Source organism: Gigantopelta aegis, unplaced genomic scaffold (genome assembly GCF_016097555.1).
Source record: "Gigantopelta aegis isolate Gae_Host unplaced genomic scaffold, Gae_host_genome ctg3287_pilon_pilon:::debris, whole genome shotgun sequence".
Classification (NCBI taxonomy): domain Eukaryota; kingdom Metazoa; phylum Mollusca; class Gastropoda; order Neomphalida; family Peltospiridae; genus Gigantopelta; species Gigantopelta aegis.
The window spans coordinates 4780-28911 of NW_024533265.1; the positions used below are offsets into that span (position 1 = coordinate 4780).

The 24132-nt window shown below is 37.0% G+C and overlaps 1 protein-coding gene across 1 annotated transcript; it reads left to right on the forward strand.

Moving 5' to 3' along the window:
* The first annotated feature begins 204 nt into the window (after nt 1-204).
* LOC121392029 (ADP-ribosylarginine hydrolase Tri1-like) lies at nt 205-22862 on the forward strand. The gene is made up of 9 exons (XM_041523434.1): nt 205-324; nt 4030-4125; nt 12086-12235; nt 14662-14805; nt 15519-15673; nt 18925-19078; nt 19391-19549; nt 20791-20921; nt 21504-22862. The coding sequence occupies exons 1-9, from the start codon at nt 301-303 to the stop codon at nt 21553-21555; spliced, it is 1065 nt and encodes a 354-aa protein (XP_041379368.1). The 5' UTR covers nt 205-300; the 3' UTR covers nt 21556-22862.
* The last annotated feature ends 1270 nt before the right edge of the window (nt 22863-24132 follow it).

The following is a 24132-nucleotide window of genomic DNA, read 5'->3' on the forward strand; positions in this document are numbered from 1 at the left end:
TAAACCATATGTAAGCCAACACGTATAATCTGTTCATAAAGGTCATCTTGTAGTACACATTATATCAATGTTTTTATGTTAGGATTGGGGGGGGGGAGGGGGAGGGGGAGGGGGAGGGGGTCAAACCCAATCCTAACATTGTTAGGATTATGAAAACCATTGACATTTATGGACCGTCCCTAAAGTGATTTCTCCGCTGCCCGAAGAACGTGACGTTTCTCGCTGGTAGACGGCTGTTTTGTACGAAGTCGTCAACAACCACTCGAGTGTTCTCATCTGATAACCGGAAACATCTAAAACATGGCGATGATGAAAAACTTCGAGGTAAGAGTCCAAGAACTTAAACATAGTATGTGATATTGTTAGCAGAGTCGGTTTTGTAATAAAAATATTCTCTTTCATGTTCAACTTTCGCATAAATTGGCTCAGTCTGTGTATATTTTTGTTTTTCCATAACAGAATACTTTGACTTATACAAACCTTTTGTATCGATCCAAATTGTTTCATTAAAGTTACATTCTCTGGTTACCATATTATAACATCATGTACAAATGTGAAATACAAGCTCAAATGCACTTTTAAAAAAGTCGTGTGTGTTCGCTATGAACGGATATCGTCAAACGTACAGGCTTGATTCGTCCCCTGTGCCGCCATAGCTCGGCAAAGCACAAACGACAGCCTGTTGTCAGTTTCAGTTAACACGTGCGTTTGCTGATTTCAAATTGTAGGGTTCGTCTCAAAAAATTAAAAGAGAAATCTTGCGCTGTACGAAGGACGTTCGGTTGAGGATACGGTACTAGTCTTTAGTTAAAACCGGTTTGATATTGACAACGTATTATCGACAGTCATACCTTCCTCTTTCAGAATTGATATTTTATAAATAATAAAGTGTTAGTAGAACTTACAAAGTTTTGTTTGTATACTAGTAACACATTAATCATGTATATATTTTAAAAATAAAATATACTAAAGTAGACGATGAACGTTTTAACTTCTTAATTTTACGTGTTAAAATCGACAAATTCAAATAAATATTATTTCGTTTGTAAAGGGTAAAGTTGGGGGGGGGGGGGGGGGTGTTTAACGACATCAAAGATAAAGCATATTGATTTAATAATCATCCGACCCCATACAACCGTAAATAAAATCTGTTGAGTGCGTCGTTAAATAAAACATATCCTATCCTTCCTTCCATCTGCTGTTGGATGTCTAACATTTGGTAATTTTGACATATAATCTTAGAGAGGAATCGGGTGCATGTGCAGGGGGAGGGTATTGGCTTGCCCAAGCTTAAAAAAAATCGAAATGTATTTTTGGGGGGAGCATACTTTGCTCAACACAGTCTATAACCCCAACCCCGATGAAATCCCTGCACACGCGCCTTTTTTTTTTTTTTAGCAAGGGATCGTTTATATATACCATCCCACAGACAGGATATCACATACCATGGTCTTTTTGTATACCCGCCGATCCTAGACTGACCGCGCATTTCCAAAAAACACCTTTTAGGTCTAATGAATAAAAATAGCATAGTCTTCAAAAATGTTACGTAAATCGAACACAGTACCCTCTTCCCCTAGAGCATTACGTAATTAGTAACACCCCCTTACATGTAACGCGTATGCCAACAGCTGGCCACTGTAAAAATTTCAAGGCAAATCCCCCACTCACCGACACCTGGAAAGGCGTTGTACCATACCTCTATGGATATAAATATGTTTTGGAGATATGAGATGACCCCTCAATCAAGACAGTTAAATTTGTAAAAAAATTGTGAAATCTCACGTGATCTCTTGTTGGGGAATTCTATATTTGTGATAAGCCAATGAAAACCGAGATCGGTACGAGCCCGTCAAAAGTGTCCCACTTTCAAAATACTGGCTTTGTTTTTGACTTGGATAAGCCAGCGTAGTGAAACCAATGCGGAGTGCGGCGTCATATATGCACCAAACGTAATTGGATTTTCTGTTCTATATGCTTAAATAATAAAAATATTCCAGGGAATGTAGTTTTAAAGCTACAGAATCGTTTAGAAACATTGATTAATACTTCTTGTACCACGCTTTGGTGTTGGTCCCTTTGATTTTACCCGTGGTGTATCCCATAGTTAGACCACGGGCGTGTCTGACCTAAATTTTAGCGGTTGCTGAATGGATGAAGAATGTTAGGCCTACAGGTCACATATAGTTAAGCAGGAAGTAAATTTGAACATTGTTTTAAAAAGTATCACTTTCACTAACATTAGTAATAAAGTTACAATATAAATCTGTAAATATAAAACAATTATTTTCATTAAAAAAAACCCAACTTATAAAAATTATATAGTTTCGCATCATTTTCCAATATATTACTTCATCAGTTGCAAAATTTAAAAAGAACACCTCCTGTATTGAGGTTAACAGCGTTAAAAAGGACGCCTATAGTAAGGGGTCATGGCACACCACCCACTTTTCCATGTTACACTGTTCAGAAGGCTTTAAATGTATTTGAACACTTAAAATTCAATATTTTCGCGGGGAAGTATGCCCGGGCCCACAGATGCATGTAGTTTCATCCACAGACAATCGCCCCAACCCCGACCCCATTTTCAAATACACTCCGTGGGCCCTGTGTAAGTCTTAAAAAGTACCTCCCCCCCCCCCCCCCCCCCCCCCCAATTACCTGTTAAATATATATTATATATAATTATATACATGACTCAAAGACAATGTGGGTACCCTCCCCACATATGGGTATCCCTCAATATAAAATCATAGCTAAGCTGTTGCCAAAATTCACTAGCATATATATTATCTACAGGGTAATTATCAAGCTGAGCAAGATATTACGTTCACCACTAAAAAACCCCAATAAATACATTGTATTCACCTGCTAAACATTTTTTTTTTTCCGGGGCACTTCAAATTTCGAGGAGGGGTTACGCAGCGCTCTCTCCTTGTAGGCCTATCTGCGCCTGTAATGTCAGATGAATTAGTATTCCCGACATGTTTCCCCGTATAGGCTAATCGAAGCAAGTAGTCCAAGGCAGACCCATTAAATTGCAAAAACCCACACATTTGCACGTCCAATTCGGACTACAAAGCAAGGTGAAATGTACCCGCTAGAATTAATTTGTAAAACTTCTTGGTGACATTTTATCGTGAAGGCGTGGTAATGGGGGCGTGGTACAAGCTAGTTACCTCATCCATCACTCGAGATTTGTCTTGTTAGACCACGGTTATTGGGGCCGTTGAGTGACAGGTGTAATAGATCTCGGGCTACGCCCTCGGTCATTACACTCGACGGCCGCAAAAACCGTGGTCTAACTAGACAAATCTCTCGGAAAAGGATGATGTAACTATAACTTATAGTTTCTTACTTCAAATATTAAAGGGACTGTCCTGAGTTTGCTGCCACTGAAATATGTTTTTGATTAACAACCTTTGAAAATATAAAAATTACATCATAAATACATTTTTTGTGTAGAAATTATTGTCCACAAAATATGTTTTTAGTTATCCAGGCGCTTGTGCAGGAATTTTACCAGAGGGTGTCTAAACTGTTATCCACATGTTTCTAAGGCTGTGGTATGTGCTTTTCTGTCTGTGGAAAAGTGCATATAAAAGATCCCATGCTGCATTAAGGAAAATGTAGTGGGTTTCCTCTGATGACCATGTGTCAGAATTTCCAAATGTGTGACATCCAATAGCCAATGATTGATTAATCAATGTGCTCTAGTGGTGTCATTAAACAAAAGCAAACTTTAACTTTAAAATAGAGGATAATAAACATGTTAGTAGTTATTCTTTGTACTAAATAAAGGTAAATTGTAGGTGTTCTATTTTTATGAATTGTAGCATAGGGTGCCTACATTCCCCCCCCCCCCCCCCCCCCCCCATCTTTATTAGCGTCAACTGACCCCAAATAGCTCTATCTTTTAACTAGAATCATAATAGCACTGGATATTTTCTATCATGTCATATGTGCCACTATGATTAAGGAACAAAATTTTCTAGATCACTTAAACTTAATTTTAATGTAAACTTTCAGACTGAAGACCGAATCAAAGCAACTATTTATGGGAACTGTGTAGGTGATACTATTGGACTGCTTACTGAATTCCTTAGCAAACGAGACGCTAAAATTGTAAGTTGAATTTTAAATATTAGTTCTGAATGTGTGTATTGTTTTAACAGCTTGTCCTTCAGGATAACTAAAAACAACAATATATTTATAAAATTGAATTTTTGTGTGAATTTAATGTTGTAATATATTTTACCATTTTGTTATTAATCAAGCAGATGTTTTGCTTCCTAAACAGATACAAATCAGGTATTGGTTGTGTTTTAAAAACAATTGTTGGGTGGAACTAGCATCTTTCAGATAAGACAAGTAGAAATGGAAAGATAATTGTTCTACAGGACAAGTTGATTTTGAGAAAGTTAAATTAGGACCATGAGTGGGAAATATTAATCAGGACTATTTTGGTTTCTGTTGTGAATTTATTGATGAATCAAAACATACAGACATTTTGTGATTTATGATGCAGGGGTTGGTTTATTGTTTTTAAAGTCTTACTTTGTATAAACATCAATAAGCATGGGTACCCATTTCTAATAAAGCTACCATTAATTCATCGCGTGAGAGACAGAAGGATGTAAGTGCATCAAAATTCATTTTTAAAAAGCCGAGATAATGAAGGAATTTGTTTTAATGACAATGAAAGCTGAACATATTTACAATTTCTTTGTATATTTGCGGTATTTATAGTATATAAGGTATTTTAGTTATTTGCTTAAATAGTTGTAGTTACGACAGTTATTCATGATTAAATTAAATGCGTCATTTACGACCAACAGTATATCAAGTAGATTTAAATATTTATTTTGAAAGAACCATCACTTCTAAAACATTTCAGTTTTGCAAATCACATATTTATTTTTAAAAAGGAGAAAGCTAGTAAATAGAAAATATTTAGAAGCAATCATTCAAAAAGGAATACAAGTAGAAGTATATATTAATAAAATGACCGCTTAAACAAAATATTACGTGAAAAAAAGTTATTTTACTTTTGTTAATAATAATATGATAAATAAAATCACCAATTGAACAAAATAATAATGCAAAAAAAAACCTACTCTGACTCGTGAAATCCTTGTTTTCTTTGACCCACCCCTGATTTTGTGTGACCTTATCTGGTGCAGAGTTTCTGCCAGAGGGTAAAATGGGTATGGTACCATAAGTAAATATGTTTGCAGAATTTTTTTTTTAAGTCAATTTTTTGACAAAATTAATTACTCTTATCATTACTGTATGATTTTCTTAATCCTAACCCTAAACTTAACCCATTTTCTTTCTGAGGGAGGACCCCCAATATCTCTGTTGGGTATGGTTGCATTCAATTCCATTAGAGTCATGCCAAAAAAGTTCTATCTGACAGAAACACTGTGGTGGTTGTGCTCCATGTTCATTGGTTGATGATGGTGCATCAGAATCAGACGACTTGTCCATACAAACCCTCTTTTTCTAGGCAAGTATTCGTTCCTGATGAGTCATCAGAAAAGCTGATGTCATGTTGTGTGCAGTGTTCTTTCCGTGTTCTTTGCACCATGGGAGTCCTTTTGCAGATAGTTCCTGGTTCTGCTGCCTCAGGGTATACTTCACTAGTTTCAAGAATACCTGGTTTATCAGCTAGTGCAACAGACAAACCAGAATAGTTAAGCAAACTGAAACTGGTATCCTTTAATGAAGAAATTATGTTCAGCAGCTTATTGGTTTGGGATACACTGGGTTCAAGTGAAGCTCGTTCAAAGGATATAGGGTTTACATTTCCAATGAGGGTGTGTATTGTGTCCAGAAGTAGTGAACACTATACCATGTCCACCAGTTGAGTATGCAGGATTCTCTCCAGGTTATATTAAGTGAACCCTACAGCTTCTGCTGTGCATTGGGTGTACTCTCCGGGTTCTGTTGTGTGTCTAATGATCTCTCCAGGTTATACTGTGTGTTCAATGACCTCTCCAGATTCTGTTGTGTGTCCACTGATCTCTCCAGGTTCTATTGTGTTTTCAGGGATCTTGCCAGGTTCTGTTGTGTGTTGGGTGTACTCTCCGGGTTCTGTTGTGTGTACTCTCCGGGTTCTGTTGTGTGTTCAGTGCACATTCCTGGTTTTATTATGTATTTGGTAATCTCTCCGGGTTCTGTTGTGTGTCCAGTTGTTTTGTTGAGTGTTAAGTGATCAATCCTCCGGTTTCTGTTGTGTGTGCTAAATTATTTTCTGCGTCTGTTGTGAGTGATATGTCATGTTCAAGTTCTCTTGTGTGTGCTATGTCATGATCATGGTATGTTGTATGTGTGTTTTGTCATGTTCTTCTTCAGGTTCTGTTGTGTGTACTATGTCACGTTCAGGTTCTGTTGTGTGTACCACGTCATGTTCAGGTTTTGTTATGAGTTCTCTATTATGTTCAGGTTCTGTTGTGAGTGCTATGTCATGTTCAGGTTCTGTCGCAAGTGACTGGATAAAGGCCGTGGTATGTGCTGTCCTGTCTGTGGGGAAGTGCACATAAAAGATACCATTCTGCATTAGGAAAAATGTAGCGGGTTTCCTCTGATGACTATGAGTCATAATTACCAAATGTTTGACATCCAATAGCCGATGATTAATTAATCAATGTGCTCTAGTGGTGTTGTTAAACAAAACAAACAAATAAATTGTTGCAAGTGCTATGTCACGTTCATTTCTGTGGTGATTATTTTCTCATGTTCAGCTTTTTGCTATGTTATGTCCAGGTCTTGTTTTCATTGATGTGCCAAGATATGTTGTGTATGCTATATATCATGTTCAGATCCTGTTGTGTGAGCTATGTTATGTTCATATCCTGTTGTGTGTGCCATGTCATGTTCAGCTTATGTTGTCTGTGCTATGTCATGTTCAGCTTCTGTTGTGTGTGCTATGTTGTGCTAATGTTTTGGTGTGTGTTGCTTAGCTTAGCTTAGTAACTGGTTTAACGTGCCCATAGTCCATATACCACTAGGGTTTCGAACATGCCTATCCAGAGTCCGGCCTCCGATAGCATCGGGGTCTGACTCAGGACAGGGATATTCTGTTGCAAATATTTGTTAACTGTAAAGTTAATCAAAGTTCATAGATCTTGCTATTGTTTATGTTGAGGCCACATTCACTTTATTCGCCTTGTAACCTTACGTCTGATTACACGGTCTTTTGTTACTGGACTTTGTCCTGGATAACTTACAATGATGTTTGTATGTGCAATATTGTTAATCCATAATGCCTACATTAGAGCAATCCTGTAGATCTTCAAAGGCAGCTGAAAGGCGGAACTTGATCCCCGTAACATATAATTAAATACATGTACATCCAATATCAGTGTGATTATGTTTGCACTTTGGTCGTATATGCCACATACAATATTATTATGAATTAAAATTGTATCTACAGATACAAATTACATGTTGGAAACTTTGCTTCACTTTAAAAACATTTCAAAATAGATATTTCTTTTTCAAGAAAATTCACCAAAACATGTTTATTATTATAATTATGGTGCACATAAAATAGCAAACAATACAAACATTAATATGACTGCAATTCCTATTTATATATACAGACACCAATTTTGTCTGTTTTCAAATGGTTCGTTGCATGCAGTATCAAATGTTCTCCTTAAATAGACCGGGTTCTCACGACAAAAGTCATATTATTTTTAGGATTCAAGCACATAAAAATATTGACATAATGCATGCTCTATTGTACTTCGCATTTGTAATTTCTATCACAGACCGATAACAAAGAATACATATGTGTCGTATTTGACACATACGACCTATGTCAGATATAATTATATAACAAACTGTATTTAAAAAGGGTGTATCTACCACACACAACCAGTCGTGTTCACATAATGGACAGCAAGCAAATTGGAGGAAAGTCATATGTGTCAGTTACGTCTATTTTCGTGCAAATGGGTATATGTGATTCACTTACGACCATTTAAATCTTTCTGTATAGGCGATGCAATTAGATACACAGGTACGATTTTTTGTGACAATATGTAATCGCGGATGGCGATTCTGAATATGCAAAAAAAATACATTTTTGGTCGTATCTGCCACTTACGACATTTTAGCTCTCACGCGACAAATTATTTCTAAACATATGTTTTCAACATTAGTAAACACATAATTTCGAGATCAGTAACTGTTGATTTTTATATCATGTTTTCCTATAGTTTGCATGTAAATTGTAATATATAATGATCCATTATGATCTATTTATGAAAAGCAAACTTTAAGTAGCATATTTGTAAAAAGCACTACTCGCAAAGATCAGAAAAATGTAAAAAAACTAATTGTTTCCTAATATGACCCTAAATGACCTTAAATGACCCCTTAAGAGTCAATTTGCATGCGTACCTCCCTCGCCATAAATTGTACCTACACTCACCATGTAAAAACCTCACTAAGCATGGGTACCCATTGCTAACAAACCATGCACACAATGAAATTATCCCCTTTGATTAAATTCTGGATCTGCCCCAGAGAGACATAATTTTGAGATCAGTTGATTTTTATATCAATTAGTTTCCCTATATTTTGCATGTAAATTATAATATATAATAATCCATTATAATCATATTTATAAAAAAAAAACCTTTAGGTAGCATATTTGTAAATAGGCTTACTCACAAAGATAAAAAAAAAAAAAAAACTTAACTTCCACTAATTTGACCCTAAATGACCTTAAATGACCCCCAAAATGACCTTTAAAGGTCACCTTTGTGTCGGAACCTACCCTCACCATAAACCATACCATGTACAGACCTCAGTAAGCATTGGTACCCATTTCTAACAAATCATGCCCCAAAATGTAGAGGTAATAATTTCCTATATTTCGTTAAATTATGGATCTGCCCCTGATAATTTCAATAAGGAAGCACCCCTACTAGATGTGTAATGAATATATCTATAAACCAAAGTCATAATATGACCATTATTGATCAATATTATTGGTAAGAATGAAAAGAAACCAATGATTTGTGTCATTTACAGCATATTATATATTCACAAACAATGACCTTCATTTGACCTTGAAAATGTACGTCAAATTGACCAATTATAAAAATCCAGCAAATCAAAATGGAAAGTTTGGATATGTAGCATCACAAAAAACTTTTTTAAAGAGTTCAATCTCCTCTATAACTGAAATTTGGAGTCTGTCCCATGGACTGTTGTTTTGGGGTAGCTGCAGATCGAACACAAATTGACCTTGACGTACCATTAAAAGTATACAAATTCCCAATTAACGTACAGGTTTAGGCAAGTAAGAGTTGCAGATCTGAAATCTACATATATTTTTAATTAAGAATCAATGTTCAAACCTTCCTGACTCTCCGACATAGATAAATCGACCTGGCTCCCATACTAACCCCTTTTGAAGAGTATTCCATAGACAAGCAAAATTGCAGATGACAGAAACCTGCATGTATTTTGTCATATACAATCTCAGCGAAGTCTATATGGATGACATCGTTAGTCTTGTATGTGGAATCTGTGTCACTGTAAGGGTTTTTTTTTTCACGATTGATGTCTCGACCAAATTTTAGTTCTTAACAATTTGGTTTGGACTTTAGTTTTGGGGATGTACTAGCTTGATTGTTTTTTGAGGACCATATATATAATATCTGTTCAAGGTTTTTTTTTATAAATAATGTAGATGCCATTTTGTATGATGCATCCCCTTTTTTATATGTCAGAATTATCTACTTCTAGTGTTCTAGAAATGTCACTTGTTAAAACCCCTACATTTATTTCAGTACTACGATAAGGTATCACTCATTAAAACCCCTACATTTATTTCAGTACTACGATAAGGTATCACTCATTAAAACCCCTACATTTATTTCATTACTACGATAAGGTATCACTCATTAAAACCCCACACATTTATTTCATTACTACGATAAGGTATCACTCAATAAAACCCCCACATTTATTTAAGTCTAGGGTAAGGTATCACTCATTAAAACCCCTACATTTATTTCATTACTACGATAAGGTATCACTCATTAAAACCCCCTACATTTATTTCAGTACTATGGTAAGGTATCACTCATTAAAAGCCCACATTTATTTCAGTACTATGGTAAGGTATCACTCATTAAAAACCCCTACATTTATTTCAGTACTATGGTAAGGTATCACTCATTAAAAGCCCACATTTATTTCAGTACTATGGTAAGGTATCACTCATTAAAACCCCTACATTTATTTCATTACTACGATAAGGTATCACTCATTAAAACCCCTACATTTATTTCAGTACTATGGTAAGGTATCACTCATTAAAAGCCCACATTTATTTCAGTACTATGGTAAGGTATCACTCATTAAAACCCCCACACATTTATTTCAGTACTATGATAAGGTATCACTCATTAAACCCCCACACATTTATTTCAGTACTATGATAAGGTATCACTCATTAAAACCCCACATTTATTTCAGTACTATGATAAGGTATCACTCATTAAAACCCCCACATTTATTTCAGTACTATGGTAAGGTATCACTCATTAAAACCCCACACATTTATTTCAGTACTATGATAAGGTATCACTCATTAAAACCCCACACATTTATTTCAGTACTATGGTAAGGTATCACTCATTAAAAGCTCACATTTATTTCAGTACTATGATAAGATATCACTCATTAAAACCCCACACATTTATTTCAGTACTATGGTAAGGTATCACTCATTAAAAGCTCACATTTATTTCAGTACTATGGTAAGGTATCACTCATTAAAACCCCACACATTTATTTCAGTACTATGGTAAGGTATCACTCATTAAAACCCCACACATTTATTTCAGTACTATGGTAAGGTATCACTCATTAAAACCCCACATTTATTTCAGTACTATGGCAAGGTATCACTCATTAAAACCTCACATTTATTTCAGTACTATGGTAAGGTATCACTCATTAAAACCTCACATTTATTTCAGTACTACGATAAGGTATCACTCATTAAAACCCCTACATTTATTTCAGTACTACGATAAGGTATCACTCATTAAAACCCCCTACATTTATTTCAGTACTATGGTAAGGTATCACTCATTAAAACCCCACATTTATTTCAGTACTATGGTAAGGTATCCCTCATTAAAAAAACCCACATTTATTTCAGTACTACGATAAGGTATCACTCATTAAAACCCCCACATTTATTTCAGTACTACGATAAGGTATCACTCATTAAAACCCCACACATTTATTTCAGTACTATGGTAAGATATCACTCATTAAAACCCCACATTCATTTCAGTACTATGGCAAGGTATCACTCATTAAAACCTCACCTTTAATTCAGTACTATGGTAAGATATCACTCATTAAAACCCCACATTTATTTCAGTACTATGGTAAGGTATCACTCATTAAAACCCCCCACATTTATTTCAGTACTATGATAAGGTATCACTCATTAAAACCTCACATTTATTTCAGTACTATGGTAAGGTATCACTCATTAAAACCCCACATTTATTTCAGTACTATGGCAAGGTATCACTCATTAAAACACCACACATTTATTTCAGTACTACGATAAGGTATCACTCATTAAAAAGCCCACATTTATTTCAGTACTATGATAAGGTATCACTAATTAAAACCCCACACATTTATTTCAGTACTACGATAATGTATCACTCATTAAAAAGCCCACATTTATTTCAGTACTACGATAAGGTATCACTAATTAAAACCCCCACATTTATTTCAGTACTATTGTAATGTATCACTCATTAAAAAAACCCACATTTATTTCAGTACTATTGTAAAGTATTATTCATTATAAAAACCCAGATTTATTTCAGTACTATTGTAATGTATCACTCATTAAAAAACCCCACATTTATTTCAGTACTATTGTAATGTATCACTCATTAAAAAAAAACCCCTTTATTTCAGTACTATTGTAATGTAATGCATCACTCATTAAAAAACCCACATTTATTTCAGTACTATTGTAAGGTATCACTCATTAACCTCCCCCCCCCCCCCCCCTTTATTTCAGTACTACGGTAAGGTGTGGAAGAGTCTGGAGTTTGAGCACAAGTCTCTGTGTCCCGACATGCACCGGACACGGTGGCAGGAAGGAGACTGGACAGACGATTCGGACCAGATGATCCTCATTCTGCAGTCACTGCTCAACAGTGATGGCCAGGTTTGTACTTTTACTGGCCGACCGATTGCCAGGGTTTCCGCCAGAAAAATACCAATTGGGTACGTAGTTATGAGTTTGTGATCGCGGAGCTGGCAGGCGAAGACTGCCATGGGAGCCAAAGGTGCCTTATTAGGAGAGGTTTCTGGGAACCCTCTCTACCCCCCCCCCCCCCCCCCCCCAAAAAAAAATAATAAAATTGATTTGTTGATGTCTTGAGAAGCGATTTCCCGGCATTTGGAGTCTGAAATCCGGGCCAGCTCATGGTGATATTTTCCATGTTTTGTAGGAGAATGAAAGACGAATGTAACAGTCAGCAGGAAATACATGAAGTAGGTTGTGTTCAGCGAGAGCGAATGATGGAAACTTTCCTGAACTATTTTGACTGTTCTCGAAAAGGTCATTCTGTTTCACGTAAACCACAAACAGTTGGCTGAAATTTAGCAAATGGGATCAGGTTAAAAAGGAACCACTACAAAAAACTAACCATTTTCGTTTGCGAAAACGGAACCGATTTGACAAAAACGTACCTCAAAGTATTGGTTCAGTATGGTTAAAACGGTAACCTACCTTTTAAACATATTCTTATTATTGCATATAATAAACAGGAACCATTCATAAATACCCATCCTGCCCTCTCTTGTGCAGATCTACACCGTTGTACAATTAGTTGACGTTTTAAACAAACTTCATTTTTATTTTTTATTTTACCCTAACCCAGACCAGTTACACTGGTACATTTTGATGATGTCATGAACCCCCTCCCTCCCATATGCTCTTTGCGTGTGATATTCAACCCCTCACATTCATGGCTCGTACATATTTTATTTACATGTCCTATAACCTATTAACATCATAAAAGTAACAACAAAAAGGTTTACAGCATCAATACATTGCATTTGTGTCATTAGTTTCATTTTATTTGTTCTTTTTATGAACTTAAGAAAACCCAACTCGCCCATCAAGATAAAATACATTTCACATATAAACAAATGATAGAAAATTTGTAAGCACATGTATAAATTAAATATATTAATACAACATTTTTCACAAATATACAAAGTTGATCTTACATAACCTACAACAAGTGCTACTTGTATTAATTATGGATTCATTTAATGAAATTACTACCGATAATGTATTAAGCACTCCAGGAAGACAAAAGCATAATTATAAACATGTTTTTATTTTATTTTTTAATTTATTTATTTATGGGGGGGGGGGGAGGAGACATAAAAAAAAAACTTGTTTCCATTTTAGTCATAGATTTTGGTGCCGTTTCAGTCGATGCTAGGTTCCGTTTTGTCTAATGTATACACTTTAAGCCATTGTTGCACAGTTTCGTTCCAGTGCGCAGATTGTTATCGGTGCATGCACATTTCGTGACCCAGTTGTACATGATTGACTTCTTTTCACTTTCTATATTTGTTCAAGAGAATGTATTGTTTCAACAAAGGACGTAGTTTTTCTCCAAGTCTTTGTTGAAGACTTAAAACCCCAAAGTGTGAGACTGATATGGACTGTATGGTGCCATTTATTTTGGGTATGTAATTTTACCATAGAATTATTTTTGGGTACGTAATTTTACCCTTTTACCCTGCTGGCAGAAACACTGGCTGCTAATTCCATGGGAGAGAGTGTTTGAGCGGATGCACACAGCAAACTAACCCTCATTGGATTCTTTACCCATTCCATCCATTGCCCTCACTGGAGTCTCTGACTTGTTTCTTTACCCATCACAGCCGGTGTCCTCAGTGGAGTCTCTGACTTGGTTCTTTAACCATCCCAGCCGGAGCCCTCACTGGAGTCTCTGACTGGGTTCTTTACTCATCACAGCTGATGCCCTCAGTGGAGTCTCTGACTGGGTTCTTTACCCATCACAGCCAGTGCCCTCATTGGAGTCTGACTGGGTTCTTTACCCATCCCAGCCGGTGCCCTCGGTGGAGTCTCTGTCTTGGTTCTTTACCCATCACAGCCGGTGCCCTCAGTGGAGTCTCTGACTGGGTTCTTTTCCCATCCCAGCCAGTGTCTTCATTGGAGTCTCTGACTTGGTTCTTTACCCATCCCAGCCGGTGCCCTCGGTGGAGTCTCTGACTTAGTTCTTGACCCATCCCAGTCGGTGCTCTTGGTGGAGTCTCTGACTTGGTTCTTTACCCATCACAGCCGGTGCCCTCGGTGGAGTCTCTGACTGGGTTCTTTACCCATCACACCCGGTGTCTTCAGTGGAGTCTCTGACTTGGTTCTTTACCCATCACAGCCGGTGCCCTCTGTGGAGTCTCTGATTGGGTTCTTTACCCATCCCAGCCGGTGCCCTCAGTGGAGTCTCTAAAATGTCTTATTTAGAATATACTTTTTTCAAGTTATAAATACCCGTATTGATTTTGCAGAAAAATATTTGAAATGCGTTATTTAGAATATACTATTTTCAGATTGTAAACACTGATTTTGGAGAAAAACTTTTATTTTGGATGGACAATGGTTTTCCAGAGCTAGGCGATAATGGTGGAATGGGCATTGGTGCGACAACATATAATGTGTTGCAACATAAGGACTACAGAACTGACCCACACAAGGTGATTCTTTTTTCATAAAGACTGTAATCTTGGATAATTTATATGAAAATATACTGTAACCTAGCAATCAATGCCTTTTGGATATTTGATTGAGCTAAGAATGAGCCATATTTTGGCCTTCAGATTTGTTTAACACTCCGATTGTTGCGTATTTTCATGAGTATGCTTGGTCATAAAGTTATAATTTGAAGGTTTTTTGTTTAACGATACCACTAGAGCACATTGATTTATTTATCATTGGCCATTGGATGTGAAACATTTGGCAATTTTGATATATAGTTTTAGACAGGAAACCTATTACATTTTTCCATTAGTAGGAAGGTTTTTTTTTATATGGACTATCCCACAGACAGGATAATACATACCACAACCTTATATATATCAGTTGTGGTGCACTGGCTGGAACAAAAAATAGCCCAATGGGCCCACCAACAGGAGTCGTCTGACTGCATCAAGCGAGAGCTTTACCATTGGGCTACTTCCCACCCCTGGCCTTGAATTTGTATTACAGGCTCAGTCTGAAAGGGTTTTTGTATCACAGGCTGTCAGTAAAATTACTAATACCTCATAAGTTTTACACTATTCTCTAATTTGTGGTACTTGTAGGCAGCTAGAGAAGTGTGGCAGTTCAGTGGTAAATATATTGTGATTGATAATAGAATGACTAATACCTCACAAGTTTTACACTATTCTCTAGTGTTTGGTACTTGTAGGCAGCTAGAGAAGTGTGGGAGGCCAGTGGTAAAACTATTGCTCCTAATGGTGCTGTGATGAGGACGTCAATTCTCGGAATTCACCAGTACTGGAACACAGATGCTGTTGTTGCTAACACTGTGAACATCTGTAAAACAACACATTATGACCCAAGGTAGATACTTTATAAAGTAGATAAGCAACTGCCCCCACCCACCCCAGTGCTGGAACAAAAATGATAAGAGATATTCGAGCAAAATGAGCTGGTCTGAAACTGTTCTACCATGTGTTTCCATCACTCTACCCACAATTTTTTTATTATTCACCTTTCCCTATTACAAAAAAGCCTACCTTCTATCCAGGGTGGAAACAGAGGACAGGTGGTCAACAGGACCCAGGAAGTTGTATCAGCAATTATTATAGAATAGTATAGAATTCTGCACACAATATCCATGTAAAATTGTCTAGTGATTCGTTTGCAACCCTATATAGCTGTTTGGCAGTAATGCTAAGGGGTCATCCAAAGTTTTCAACATTTTCACAGTAGTACAAAGAGTACTACTTTTCCAGACCCCCTCCCCCCCAAAGTAGTACATATCAACATTTTATCATGGGACATGAGATTGATCTAGATTATAGGACTAACCACAGACATAAAAACAAGAATATGGAACATGTAGAAATTTATTAAAATTTGTTCAGAATTAAATTAAAATGTCATCATTCATAAATCACTGAAGTCATGCCATGTGCGGGCATAGTGTGTGTGTCAGAAGGTGAAAACACTATGGTCATATGTCATCACAGGCATTCAGTCATGGATCCAGGCAATTTTACAGTAAATATTCACATCTTGGAATTAGAAAGCCTTCCTTTTTGCTGCTGTTTCTGAAGTTGGTATCTCGTGGGAAACAACATACTGCATACAGGGCACTGGTGTGTTTTTTCTCCATTGTTTTTATTGTCATTATTTCCTCGTTTTCCTCCATGGACAAGCAAGGTGTGGCGGGTTTGGTCTGCACTGGATGTGAACATGTATCTGCATTTAAGGCAGGATCCATTTTGAGATGCTGTGAAGTGCTGTTCAGGGCTGTCATATTTGTTAGTTGCACACAATGAATGTTTTGAAGTGGTCTGGGTGATCTGAATCCAGTGTGATGGGTGGAATGTGCAAGGATTCATCCAAGGAGAGTCCGCACACCTTCACTGCAGTGAGAGGTTTCAAAAGACGTATGCAAGACGAATTCGCACAACTCCCTCGCTTGAAAGATACGTACCCTATCCTCCTATCTATGTGATGGACAAGGAACTTCCATTCATCCAGTTTCTCAGACAAGACCGGATCCTGTTTTATTTGCCGGAGACTGGAATCAAATATCCGTTTTACATCCAAGTGGTCATTATAGTACCTGATGTAGTTTTTTGGCATGTCACAATGCTTACAGGCTACAGATGTGACTTGATGACCACCATGATTCTTGCCATCCCAGTGACCATTAAGTATAAACGATCCCTTGCTACTAATGGAAAAATGTAGCGGGTTTCATCTGACTATGTGTCACACTGAACAAATGTGTGACGTCCAATAGCCAATGATTAATAAATCAATGTGCTCTAGTAGTGTCGTTAAACAAAACAAACCTCTTCTTGAAGAAAACCCCCCACTAGCCTTCGTATCAGTGATTTTCAAAATTCACTATTAACCATGATTAAACATTTGGCCAGAACTAGAAAATAGAAATCACTAAAATGCCTTTGTTTAAATCCATGATGTCACGTGATATTGTGGGGAAGGGTATTGGGTACCGTTCTATTGCCGTTATCGTTCCTAAATATATCTAAATACATAATCTTTAACCTTTGGTTTTGTTTTAAAGGAGGACAAAATTGTAGCGGCTCCAGGTTTCTTTTTCATCTTCTCTTTCGCCATGTCGAAAATGGCTGAAACAAGCTGATCCAACACACCTTCGTTGCTCGTTTTTCGAGCTGCTTTCCATTCAGTTTGCGCACATTTTACAGTTTTTTGACGTCCTGCATGCTCGTTCACGAACACATATGCATTAATAAAATGTTCGTATAGATGGTTTGGCGTTTTGTGAATAGTAGGCAACCTAGATACATATTTTAACACATCTGCATATAAATCTATACAACTATGGCTTGCCATGCTTGAATTATTGCCTGCATCCGGTATTTTTGGCGCAAAGGATTTTGGGATATTAAGTTGGTGGTTGGTTCAAAATGCCGGACCAAAGCCATCTGAGACCGAGAGCGAGATTGACAGTACTAAACATTGTGGTTTCTTTCAATCCTTGGGGCTGGGAAATCATCATTTTATTAAAACGATAAAAGTCGTACATAACTGACAGCCCCCCTCCCCCATCATACGCTTTGTACGAACTTGAAAATGTTGAAAACTTTGGAAGACCCCTAATATGAATAAATGTGGTTATCCAGATTCTGGAATTTTCATTTAATCAGCCTATGTTTAAAGTGATCAAAAGGAAAGGAATATTTGTTAACAACACCCCAGCACATGTGCTTATATTGAATTAAGGTTCAAGCACATTGTCCTGGGCACACACTTCAGCTATCTGGGCTGTGTGTCCAGGACAGTGGTTTAGTGGTTAGTGGTTAGTGAGAGAGAAGAGGGTGTAGTGGTCTTACACCTATCCATTGAGTCGTTAAAACTGACACTGGGTGGGAGCCGGTACCGGGCTACGAACCCTGTACATACCAGCCTTATGTCTGGCGGCTTAACGATGACACCACCGAGGCCGGTACCGGGCTACGAACCCTGTACATACCAGCCTTATGTCTGGCGGCTTAACGACGACACCACCGAGGCCGGTACCGGGCTACGAACCCTGTACATACCAGCCTTATGTCCGGCGGCTTAACGACGACACCACCGAGGCCGGTACCGGGCTACGAACCCTGTACATACCAGCCTTATGTCTGGCGGCTTAACGATGACACCACCGAGGCCGGTAAACTTACAATTTGGTGTTTAACATATGGTTAGTTCAATGATTGATTCAAAGAACAAAATGTCTCACTGCCACCTACCGAAATGCAACAAGGGATTGTTCATAAACAGAAGACTGGGCAATTTAAATACTACAAATGTCATACATATCAACAAACAATTACTGGAGTTTTGTTTAAAGATAACACTAGAACATTTGTTCAAAGATAGCACCAGAGCACATTAATTAATTAATCATCGGCTATTGAATTGTGACACATTTTTCTGTTGGTAACAAGGGATCGTTTATATTACATAACAAAAGAACATTTAGTTTTGACATTTTAAAATAATTTCATTTATTTTATAGATACACCTTTTTATTGTCATTAAATGAAAGAAATATTTCTGAAACACTACAATAAAATATTACAAAAATATTACAAACTTGTTTACAGGTGTCAAGCTTCCTGTGTAGCCGTGGTAACGGCAATTAGTTTGATGTTAAAGAGAGGTGAGCGGCATGTAAAATGGAAGGGCACGTACAAAGTGAAAGAAATCATCGAGGACAGCTACGAAATGGCTAGCAAATGTTTGGAAACTGAGGAAGAGGTAATAGATACCAGCATGTGTAGTACCAATGTTTCTTTTCAATTTGATTTAACTTTAAAGTATAAAGTATGTGTATTAGGAAATGTATATAACTCTTCAGAATTCCACTAACAGACAACAATCTCAAGAGATTTCACGACAAACTCAACTAATGCCTTTCACAGCACCACCTGAACATATTTTGCCATCCATTTATTATAGCACCTGTAGTAAACTGCAATCTGTCTTACAAGGCTTACCATTTATGATTGTTCAAGACTTGTTTTATTAAAAGTACTGAGCCGTGTTAACTTTTACTTCTCTCGCATTCAGAAACAAGAACTAAGGAAGTATATGACATGTGAGAATCTTTCTGACCTTAAGCTAGAAGGAAGTAGGAAGATTGGTTACACATACAAATGTTTGGGGTCAGGCTTTTGGGCCTTGAAGCAGAAGGATTTCAGGAAAGCCACCCAGTGTCTTGTTATGGAGGTGAGGAATTTGTTATGAAGGAACGTTTGCACATCATTGAATAAGACTGAATTTTAAAAGATAAATTCTGTTTATACCATTGTAAAATATAGTTGAATCCTGTTGGCTCAAACACCGTTGGGGCTAGAAAAAGTGTTCCGACCCTTCGGGTAGTTCGATCTAACCAGTAGGTCAACATCATGTAAGTAACTCGAGCTTCATTTTTGGTTTCAGTGTTGCAGTGTATTCGACCCTTCCAAGTTTGACCCAATGAGATTCTACTGTACTTTTTATCTAAGGTCGATGACAGTCACTTTTCACATCCTTGTTTCGTAGACAATAAATATAGTGTCACAGAATGACACAACTAGGTCTGCTCAGCAACAACAAGACTTTTCTTTTAACATAAAACATTTAATATCATAAAATCACAAACAATTAATACATGTATACAATCAGTCCTTCAGTCTTTTTTAGTTACATGTTAACCATATGACTGGCATTTATGGTTCCACAATGAAGTCTTTTTCCCCTTTTATTCCTAGAGTGCATAGAGTAATAGTTTTAATTGAGGTGTTGGTGCAAACAAACCAGTAAACCATCACATACTTCAAAGTTACATCTACACTATGAAACACATTGCAACTAATAATACACTAACGAACACAATAAATGCACATATATACATATGTATCCACACATTTGTCGCATATAGCATATCTTGCTGTAATTTCACTTCAAATCCATATTTAGTAAATTGTACAATTTTCAAATTATATGGTTTTCTTCAAACATAGTCCAATATTTTGGTAATTGTCAAAAAAAAACCCAATTCAATAGCAATTTGGCATTGGAATTTTCCAGCATTGAAACAATGGAAATGCCATGTAACCAGTTTGTTGTTATTGTAAGGAGATGACAAGTGACGTCGTGTGAATACTGACATCATTCAAATTCAGAATTATCTATATTATTACAATACTTTGCCACATTAAAATAAAAACTTACCTCGACTCCTGTGAAAATTGTTCCAAGTTCTATATTGAGCAGACAAAGCCATTTACAGGTTGATATGTTTTTATTTTTCATAATTTTAGACAAAATATTAAGTTTAAATACAAAAAAATGACAGTAATAAAAACTACCATCAGTTATGTCGTCAACCTTAGTAGCATGTGAGGGGTGGGATGTAGCCCAGTGGTAAAGCAAATTGTTGATTGGTTGGCCTTCTATAATTGTTTGTCATTATTTTATTTAATCAGGCTGGTGATGCAGACACAAACTGTGCAGTAGCTGGGGCCCTGTTGGGGTGTAAACTTGGCCTGGCTGCGTTACCTAAGACCTGGGTGTGGAAACTGAAACATCGTGCTTGGCTTGATAAGAAGATCAACAGGTATGTCAGTGGTCAGTATTATAAATGGTCTGCTGTGTGAACTCACGCATTGGGTTGTCATGCCACAATCGGAATAGATCAGGCCTTTTTAAAGGCCCTTATGGGCAACCTAGGGAGACATCAACATCAGCTAGGTCTAATTAATGAGCTATTCTCGGCTTACTAAATTCCAAAACTATACTAGCTCCCTATCTTTACCTTTTGGCCGACTATTCAAAAATGCGCCTAACTTTCTTCAACAAAATGCGCACCTATTCTCTTTGGCATAATCCTACGGGACATTCCAAATTCTATAGCACCATACCACCGTCTGCCTGTTACCGGCTCCGGTCAGGCTGCTGGTGCTCCCTTGCATCTGCCAGTGCAGGCGGTCCCCCCTCCTACCCACCCAAACCCTTTCTTGTCCTAGACAGAGGAACCAGCCGAGGCCAGCACCTGTGCCCAGGACAAGCATGCACTACAACAGTTTGCTCTGAATGTGCATGTTAATTCTCTTGAATGGAATTGATCTCACATATAATATATTTCCAATGGTGATGCTTCTGAAGGGTCTGCTTCATCTTTTATTTTCTCTTATTTCAGGTTTCTAAATCTACAGACAGAAATGAGAGAGAAAAGTCTGAAGTCTGATTAGTGTGTTAAGTGATTGGTAAATGTAGAAGTAAAAACCCCAACTACAAGTACTTATCAAGTGACTGGTGGAAGTAAAAAGTATATATTTTGTAAAACAAACAGACCTATGTAATTTATAAAGTGACCAGTGGAAGTAAATACTAGAATGGTGGAAGAAAAGCATAGCTTCTGTGTAAGTTGTAAAGTGACTGATGGGAATTAAACGATCTTCTGTGCAATTTGTCCTTTGGTATACCAGTTGTGGTGCACTGGCTGTAGCGAGAAATAGTCCAATGGGCCCACTGACGGGGATCGATCCCAGATCGACCGCGCATCAAGCGAATGCTACGTCCCGCCCCTCCATGCACAAAGATGTCCATTGTTCTTGTAAAGGTCCACATTTTCTAGGAAATCATGATCTTTGAGATTTGCCATTCCCTTTTAGTCTGTTCCATTATGGCATTTTCAAGTTTCCTGTTTATGGTTTTCCAAGTCATTGGTTTATTGTGTTACTACTTTTCTTTCAGATTCTCTTCAGAGATTATTTTTGTCTTTTACATTATACTTTTTTTTACCTCTAGTGGATATCTATCTAAATCGGTTGTGCATCAGAACACTTACATGTATACTAACCTATAGTCTGCAGGTGCATCCATCCCCCCCCCCCCCCCAATCCAGTGTTTATCAGAGGAATACAATGAATGCATTGCATTTAGTTTTAGTGGTGTACATCTATGATCTAATTTCTTGATGGTCTTTGTCAGATTTCTGAAGACTGACATGAAAGTGGGCTATGAAAAAAAAAGCGGAACTTTTAAAATATTGATTTGGTACTGATATTAATCCTAGGATTAGGGTTGTCATATATACTAGTAGAATGGATATGATGCATGTCAGTCTATGATGGGTCGTATTATGGTATGGCGTTGTCCGTCCATCTGTCCATCCATATCTTGCATACAGATGCATACAGGTCCATCAAACCTCACATGTAGGAACACCTTGGGATGGCAGTTTGTCGTGTATTATTACTAGGTCATTATGATCCACTTTTCATGGTCTACTGCACATAACAATAAATCCTTGTCCAGACCATATCTTGCATACATATACATACGTAATTAACATGCACAGACTTTTGTGCCATGCAGACTAATGTGACATGTACATCTCCAATACCCAGACTAGCCACTTTAAAATAAAAAGTAAAATTACCCTCTCACTTTCCAGCTGCAATTAATTTTGCTATGTGTAAAATAGACAGACTACAGCAAATTAACATATCTGGTTATTTGTGTGAGATGGGTACAGAATAAATTATTAAAGTGAGATGTTTATTTTTCACTCTGTTTCGTACCTGTGACCATGTTTCCAGTAAAATATCCCAGAGGTCGTCTTTAACGTCGCCTTGAACCACAATCTCATCTTCTGCTGCGGTCACTGAGGATCCACAAGAAAACTTTGTGGCAAAGAATTTACTGGCTTCCTTCAGATCAATATCTGCAAAATAATCAGTTGAAGTTGTTTTTAATGACTCCGCTGGAACACACTTTAATCTTATTAATGCTTACTTTCAAACACCCTACCCTTGAAAATAAGATTTGTCAATGGACCTAAATGAAATATTAAACATGTATCTCAACTGTTGTTGGTTAAACAATACTACTTCTTGACTTAAGCACTAAATGTACTAGTATTTAATTTTTTTGCAGAATTTTCATTCAACATTTAGGGTTTACATTCTGAGCAATCAGTAAAAATTAAAATTTACCACAACTAGAAAACTAGTTGTGAACAAGCATATTTAGGGTACTGTTAAAGTAATACATCCCTACTGGGCCCAACAAATTTAATTATCTCCTAAATTCAAGGACCATAACTGTCAAAAATAGATAAATCTCCATGACAGTTAAAACTTTATCTGTAATTGTACATGATGAAGCTATACAAAAAAAAGTCTCGAAAATTATATGTGGGACAGACAGACAGACGGATGGAGATGAAACCTATAGTCCCCTCCAATTGCACCGGTAGGGGATTAAAAAGATGTAAAATAAAATTGAGGTCGTTCTATATAAATACTGAACACTGTATATTTTTAATGTTCATTATGATCCCGTTATCTCTATATAAATACTGAACACTGTATATTTTTAATGTTCATTATGATCCCCTGTTAATCTCTATACAATTACTGAACACTGTATCCGAAATAACTTAATTGCCAAACGCTATAGGGTGTATACTGCCAAATCAAATACCATAGACGACAATAGTAACATATGTGGCTAAAACTCCTACCTGCAACGTATCAACCGACATAAACGCCACGGATATAAATATTACCACCCCTTACACTTAAAGTGAATCAGAAAAAAATGGGGGTCAAGCTGCTCGTTTCTGAGATAACGTGTAGCGTCTATGACTACCCTAGTTTCGCACAAAATTCGAGTACTTTTTTTTACAGGTACCCCATACATGTTTCAAGCACAAGGCTACTTGACACATTGGTACTAGATGAAATAAAATTGCACTTTTTTTTTACCCAGATGAAACTATTATTTTTAACAACCAACACACTCACATTTATAACCAATCA